Source organism: Austrofundulus limnaeus, unplaced genomic scaffold (assembly GCF_001266775.1).
Source record: "Austrofundulus limnaeus strain Quisiro unplaced genomic scaffold, Austrofundulus_limnaeus-1.0 Scaffold8, whole genome shotgun sequence".
In the NCBI taxonomy this organism is placed as follows: Eukaryota; Metazoa; Chordata; class Actinopteri; order Cyprinodontiformes; family Rivulidae; genus Austrofundulus; species Austrofundulus limnaeus.
In genome coordinates this window covers 220,632-227,518 of record NW_013952410.1, presented here as the reverse complement: position 1 = coordinate 227,518, position 6,887 = coordinate 220,632, and the positions used below count along the sequence as shown (strand labels likewise).

The window sequence follows — 6,887 nt, the reverse complement described above, 5'->3', positions numbered from 1 at the left end:
TTGCATAATGCTTTAGGGGTTAAGTATTTGTGTCAACCCTATTATTCTGTTAACAAAATATCTTATGAACCACTGGATATCAGGAGCGGTGGAGGAACAGACCCAGGGCGCAGGCAGGTTCAAAATGGGACAAAAAGATTTATTAAATAATAGAAAATGCTGTTGAGGCAGCTCAAAAATCACTTACAGGTTCTCAAAAACACAGGCACGAGGGAGACAAAGCTCAGGAACAAAACACAACAATGATCCGACAATAAGACTGAGACAGGACAGGGTTTAAATACACAGAAAACTAATGACTGAACAGAAAACACCTGAGGAGAAACACAAGGGTGACAATCAGACTAATAAGGAGCAGCTGGGCAGAGACACACTGGGGAACATAGAAAACACTGGGAAAACCAAGGAGAATGAATACAGACTATGACACTGGACAGATTTTGGTGAAACTCTCAGTAAGTGACACTTGGATCTATATTTATAGTTGATCAACTTTTGGAGTCAATCKAATTTAAGATGGCCTCCACAGCTAATCCATATTAGCCATCACAAAAAGGGCTACAACTKGGTCAGGTTTGATATATTTACATTATATCATTAACAATATTAATTTGCAATTAATGCATTATATTTGCAGATAATGAGCTAAAACTTTGTGTGGTGGTAGCTGAGAGTCAACATATGCTATGAGCGTGGCATCTCACATTATTGCATGCATATTATAGAAAAAGGCATTTACAATGTTTGACCAAAATGGTAACATAATGGCAGCATTCATTTAATTTTGATTCAGTGGAGGAGGTAGGCATAATAAGAAACAGATACATTACAGATTTTAAAAACTAACTAAAAATAATAGAAGAAAATAGCCACTCTTACAGCTGGTGGAGTTGTCAGATTATCAGAGGACTAATGCTGGGCAGTTTGTAAAAGTTTTCCCATGAGGAGAGGCATGTTCTTCAGACAAAAAAAAAAAAATAGAATAAAATAAAGTGTGTGTGTTTAAGGGGTTTTGCATAGAGTAGTAAGTTGGGTGTCATGCTTGCCTCGCCTGCAGTTCATTCATTATCCACATCTTGTTCCATGTGGTCTGTGCGTAACGGAGTCTTTAAAAGCGGTTCTGAGCGCATGGGTCCTCACAGCACAGCACTCTGTAGTATCAGAACACTTCACACCGCCTCTGTCTGTCTGCTCTCCCTCAACTTCCTGCGTGAACACTGATTCCGCTCAACGGATGACGCTCACTTATGTTTCTGTCTCCCCCCACTTGCAAAACGGCAGAAACGGGAACTGTTTCGCTCGGCTGGACGTCGTTTCTCCGCTTTTTTCTGGGTTCAACCGTCCACCTTGGTTTGGAACAGAAAGGACATGTAAGTTGCTGTTATTTATTTATTTATTTTTCTTTAAGAAGAGCGTGTCGGGGGTCCCGGATGAAACAAGCCAGGGCTTGACTTTATAGAAGTGTGAGAATCTGTAGTGCATTCCACTTGTTCCTCTTTCAAACATACAGTTKTAATCAGAAATATGTGCAATATTTTCTGCATGTGAAAAAATAAGTGTCTGATTTCTTTTGTCAAGCAAAGGGGAAAAATGTACAAAAGTTTTTTTTTAACTATCTATCTATCTATCTATCTATCTCATACAATTTTAGAAGATTTTTATTGTTTTGTTGTCTGTCTGCATGACACTACATTGACAGAAGTTGCAAGAAAAGCTGATCCTCTTTTATAGTAATATTAATTGGGTTTCTCAAAATGGGGTCAGCACGCTTTAGCATGCAAGGTCTGCAATAAAGCAGAGAAAATATACTGACTACATGTATATAAATCCCATGGCATTCAGTGGTTAAAATGGGAGTAAATTATTTTAATCAGTATGAAGTTTATGAGGAAGTCCCGTGAACCCCTGCCCCCAGGGGTTCCCAGACCCAAAAAAATTGGAGTACCCCTACTCTAAACATCCCCTTATTGCTTTAGCCAGATTTATAAACTGAAAATGTTACTTTCTGGATCTTTTAAACATGCAGTTCTGTACTGACAATAATTCACAAACATACAATTTTTGTCTTGCTGTCCATGTTTTAAATTGTAGAGAAATACTCAAATCTGAGTAAGTTCACTGTTTGATATTTTCAAACATCTGGTATAACTCCTAGAAAATGATTCCCAACTTGAATGCCTTTAACTGTTTGTTTGTTTTTTTTCTCCTTTTTTTTCTCTCCCAAAGGATGAACAGAGATCGCAACAGAGTGTATAAGCGAATGACTGTCATGTTCTTCCTGGTCGTGGTAGGGCTGACTGTTGTCCAGAAGGGGAGCATCAATATGGGGGTTCCCTTCGAAATTGAGAGGGTGGCTCGCACGCATTCTTCTCAAGGTGTCGAGCCGGGAGCCGCCCAGGAAGAGGAGCCCCGCTCGTACCTGGGTATCAGAAGCTTTTGGAAGCTTGGCGAACAGAAACCGCAGCCTAAAGTTCAGCCAACCATGCAGAAGCCCAGGATCACCGAGGAAAACAGTCCAGGCAGCTGGGATGTTACCAGCTCCAACTGTAGCGCCAACCTCAACCTCTCGAGCCAGGCGTGGTACAACGGGCTGGAGGGCCACTTTAAGCAGTTTCTGCTTTATCGACACTGTCGCCTCTTTCCCATGCTTCTCAATCACCCGGAGAAGTGCTCAGGGGAGACCTACCTGCTCATGGTGATTAAGTCAGTGGCCACCCAGCACGACCGTAGAGAGGTTATTCGAAAGACGTGGGGCAAAGAGCGGGTGGTGAATGGCAGAAGAGTAAAGACCCTCTTCCTGCTTGGCACGCCCTCTAATGAAGCAGAAAGAGCAAACCATCAAAAACTCGTGGAGTATGAAGACGCTATCTATGGGGATATTCTTCAGTGGGACTTCTTAGATAGTTTCTTCAATCTGACTCTCAAGGAGACTCATTTTCTGAAGTGGTTTCACACTTACTGCCCCAGAGTCCGCTACGTCTTCAAGGGGGACGACGACGTCTTTGTTAGCGTGGAGAACCTCTTTGAGTTTCTGGACAGCAGAGGCTATGACAAGAACCTGTTTGTGGGGGATGTGATTTTTAATGCTAAGCCCATTCGTAACAAAGACAACAAATATTACATCCCTCAGGCTATGTATAATAAAACATACTACCCTCCATATGCCGGCGGAGGGGGCTTTCTGATGGATGGGACGCTGGTCAGGAGGCTTCACTATGCTTCAGAAACACTTGAGCTTTACCCCATCGATGATGTCTTCCTGGGCATGTGTCTTGAAGTGCTGCAGGTCACACCCGTAAAACACTACGCCTTTAAGACTTTCGGCTTGGTGAAAAATAAGAATAGCAAATTGAACAGAGAACCTTGTTTCTTTAAAAACATGATAGTGGTGCACAAGCTGCTCCCCTCAGACCTCTTGCACATGTGGAATCTGGTCAACCGTGACCTTATCTGCTCACAGAAAGTGAATCTCCTATAGCGTTAAGGACAAAACCCACGAGCTTTACATCAGTGCAAGTCAAAAGGAATTTACAGTACAGTGCAGGAGAGCCAAAAGCTAACGTCCATGTAAACTCTCCTTTACAGTCTTTTACTTGCTGATTCTGAGCAGCACTGCAAGTATCTCAAAAGTAAATTATGAAGACCTTTTCTAAAAGGGTTTGGAAAGTTTTTGTATTTATATGTATAGTTTGTAAAACGTTTAGTGTCGGCACTCAAATTCAGAGACAGCAATCAAGTGGAGCTTTTATAAATGAGCACACCAAAGAATTACGTTAGAAATATTTATTCCATTGATTCTAAAAAGGGTCTACTTTTTTCTAAAAGCAAAAATAGAGGCCTATACCCTGCTTCTCTGCTTTTTTGGGACCAGAACAATTGTTTCGCCTTCTTTTCGCCTTGGAAGTTGGGACATGGATCTGGAAACATCTCCTGACTTATTTAACTTGCAAACATGTGGAGTAATTAGGCAAACCTTAGCAATAAATAATATATTTGCATTTTTGTGTGTGTGTGTGTGGTCTAACACTGTAACACCGTTCACCAACAGGAAATGAACAGCTCGGTGTCTGCAACTGATATAAAGAGATGCAATCTAACAGAAGTGCAAATAAAACATTTCTGCGGCTATCTTCTGAGAGTGTTCAATTTTATCTTTATTTATTTTACTCAGAACTTCAAAAATCAACTTCTGAGTACGAACAAATGACTGATTTTCAATATCAGTTTCCAGGTGGTCCTAATGATATTGCTTTCTTTGCTGTAATGCATTTAAACATATCAGGAGATGTTTTGGTTTTATAACCCCCCCAAAGCTGTTATCCAAGCTGTTTGATAATGTTGCACAAGGCTTTTGGAATAATTATTAACGCATGCTGCGACAACTTCAAATGGTTTCGTTTAAGAGGAAGTAAAAACTCTCTACCTCATTTGAGCAAAAAAAAAAAAAAAACTTGACCAATTTTTGAAGTTTCCTGAAGTCGTCATGTGTCCTTGCACTCATTGTTTGAGAACATGACTTGATCCGTTACTGCATATCTCCTCCTAGGAACCTTGAAGAAATATCTTTATACTTGTTTCTCACATGCTGTCTGTGGATTTGAATGTGCTGATATACTTGACATGAATTTGGATGAGTGTGTACTTTAACACTGTGAATTAACTTTACTGCTGGTACGAGCTGTGCAACGTGAATTTATTCACCCCCCACCCCACATATTAGAGGGGCCAGGTTTGGGGTTCTTTAATTTGATACTGAAAATTGTGTTTAATAATTACACTGAATGTCAGGAGCTTTAGTAGGTAATGATTATATCTACATCTGTAAATATATGTAAATTTAATGTTTCATCTGTAAAAAATAAACATGTTCACYAGCCAGTTGTCTGAAAATATGTTCTAGCTTTGAGTGTGTTTTTTATGGGTATGTCAGCTGCTGGAATCTTCTAGATCAGATAATTAAGAAAAATATGTAACAAAACTAATCGTGGATGGGAAAAAATGTGCATCATAGTCATAATGATGTGCTCTAAGTTATAAATTGCTTGTTTTGCCACCTTAAATATTTTGTCATCCTTAGTAGACTGAACTGTTAAAATATCGTACACACTTTTTGATAAAGACTGATATAAAACTTGTACTTTTAAATTTAGAAAATATAAAACTCTTACTTATTCATATTTTAACCCTTGGGCTTGATTTGYTGTGCAGCAGGTTTTTGAAAGCTGCTTTAATACTAGTTCACCTTGTCAAATAATGAGCCTGACAGCCAGACGTATTATGAAGATACTGTACAGAGCAATAAGTTTGATCTGAAGAACAAAACAAATAAAATAACTTCCTCATTTTCTTTACTCTCCCCTTCAGGGACAACAGCTCTGTACAGAAACTGGCTCTCTATATTGTGTTCCACAAGGGCACTTTGGGCAGCACAGGAGCATAGGTTAACATTTCTCTCCTTGAAACATCTCCTTTATTACCAGATGACCTGAAGTCAAGCCTGTGAGCTGAAATATCTCTATTGTTAAAATGCTATATCGTCTCACAGCGTAGTTAGTTTGATATCTGACAAAGTACGCTATTATTTACTGTCTCCACAATGGCAAGATGATCTGACACAGCTGAAAAATAAAAAAAAACAAAGAATAAAAAAATGGAAAGACAGCAATATTAAAAACATAAAGTTGCCATTAGGGACTTGATTTGAATTAGCTCTGTAGTTCGAGGGAGTGGGTAGAATTGGGGCTGGATTAGTTTAACAAAGATGTGTTTAGAGAAAAATCAGATTTTTGTGTTCAAGAAAATATGCTACAAGAGGATATTTCTGTTTGGAATTTTTTACTTTCATTTAGAAACTGTCACCTAATATAGCAGGCGTAATAATGCATAGTTAGAAATCTTTGTCTATTTTTTTTTTTTTTTGCAACTTAAGACCTTAGAGGCTGAAAACTGCAAATGAAACCTAAGCATCATGATTATTGATGTCATGGTTAGACAATGCCACAGTGCTCCAGAAAAATCTGCTTAGTCAGAATGTTTCTCACTGTTGTTAAAAAGTCAACAGAAGATATCTCTGTGCAATGAGTAAATTGTGAACACCAAATATTTCATTTAAAATGATTTACAAGAAAAATAAAATAAAGGAAAGGAAACACATTTCGTTGTGGATAGAATTGACTTAAAAAGCGCCAACCTARATTTTCTGTAATCTGGTGTAAATGTTCCGCTCTGGGACATTTACATAAGAAACATGAAGATAAGAAATGTCAAACCCATGTTCACCAAGCTGAACGGAAATGCATTTCTTCGGTGCGTAATTGTTTGCAAAGATAACCAAATATGTAAAATATTTCCTGTTTCTCATTTTATGTGATAAAATCCAAGAAATCTATGAGTAATCTGATATTAATTTACTTTTATATAAAAAAAATAATTTCCTGTCAAAACAGGAAGTTACACTAAATTTCTAATAACCACTAACTGCTGCATGAACAAAGACAATCTGCATAGGAGACTGAGAAGTATGTTCTGTAATCTAAACAGAACAGAACGACGCCGATTGGTCTTCTCTAACACTCTTTGTTTCATTATGTAAAAATAGGGAGTAAAATCAAAATGTTAGCGCAGACAAGCAGTTTATTGTTGAGTTTGCGATTAAAGAAATGCTTTAGAGGAAACATGTGCCTTTAAATCCTTCTTTTTCACATTTAAATCATTTAGRTGGGGTCTATAAAAAGTGGAACTGCAATGCTGTGGTCTGAATGCCTATTTATCTGAACTCCACGGGCCCCTCTTTTACCCCTTTTCTGAGGTGTGACTCAGATCAACTCGCTTTGATGCTGRCTCTTTAAATCCAAACAAGGCACTTCACTTAATTAAAAGATGTCAAC

General features: G+C 38.4%; 1 protein-coding gene across 1 annotated transcript; it reads left to right on the top strand.

Moving 5' to 3' along the window:
* Positions 1-365: 365 nt before the first annotated feature.
* Positions 366-4,884, top strand: b3gnt7 (UDP-GlcNAc:betaGal beta-1,3-N-acetylglucosaminyltransferase 7). The gene is made up of 3 exons (XM_013999569.1): positions 366-455; positions 1,282-1,370; positions 2,227-4,884. Exons 1-3 carry the CDS (start codon positions 411-413, stop codon positions 3,476-3,478), a joined length of 1,386 nt encoding a protein of 461 aa, XP_013855023.1. The 5' UTR covers positions 366-410; the 3' UTR covers positions 3,479-4,884.
* The last annotated feature ends 2,003 nt before the right edge of the window (positions 4,885-6,887 follow it).

What these genes read in the sequence shown, in the direction of transcription:
- b3gnt7 (XM_013999569.1), top strand. Translation starts at nt 411, where the DNA reads ATGAATACAGACTATGACACTGGACAGATTTTGGTGAAACTCTCA. An exon ending in AGATTTTGGTGAAACTCTCA is followed by an intron (nt 456 to 1,281) that starts GTAAGTGACACT and finishes GCAAAACGGCAG; the next exon opens with AAACGGGAACTGTTTCGCTC. An exon ending in GTTTGGAACAGAAAGGACAT is followed by an intron (nt 1,371 to 2,226) that starts GTAAGTTGCTGT and finishes TCTCTCCCAAAG; the next exon opens with GATGAACAGAGATCGCAACA.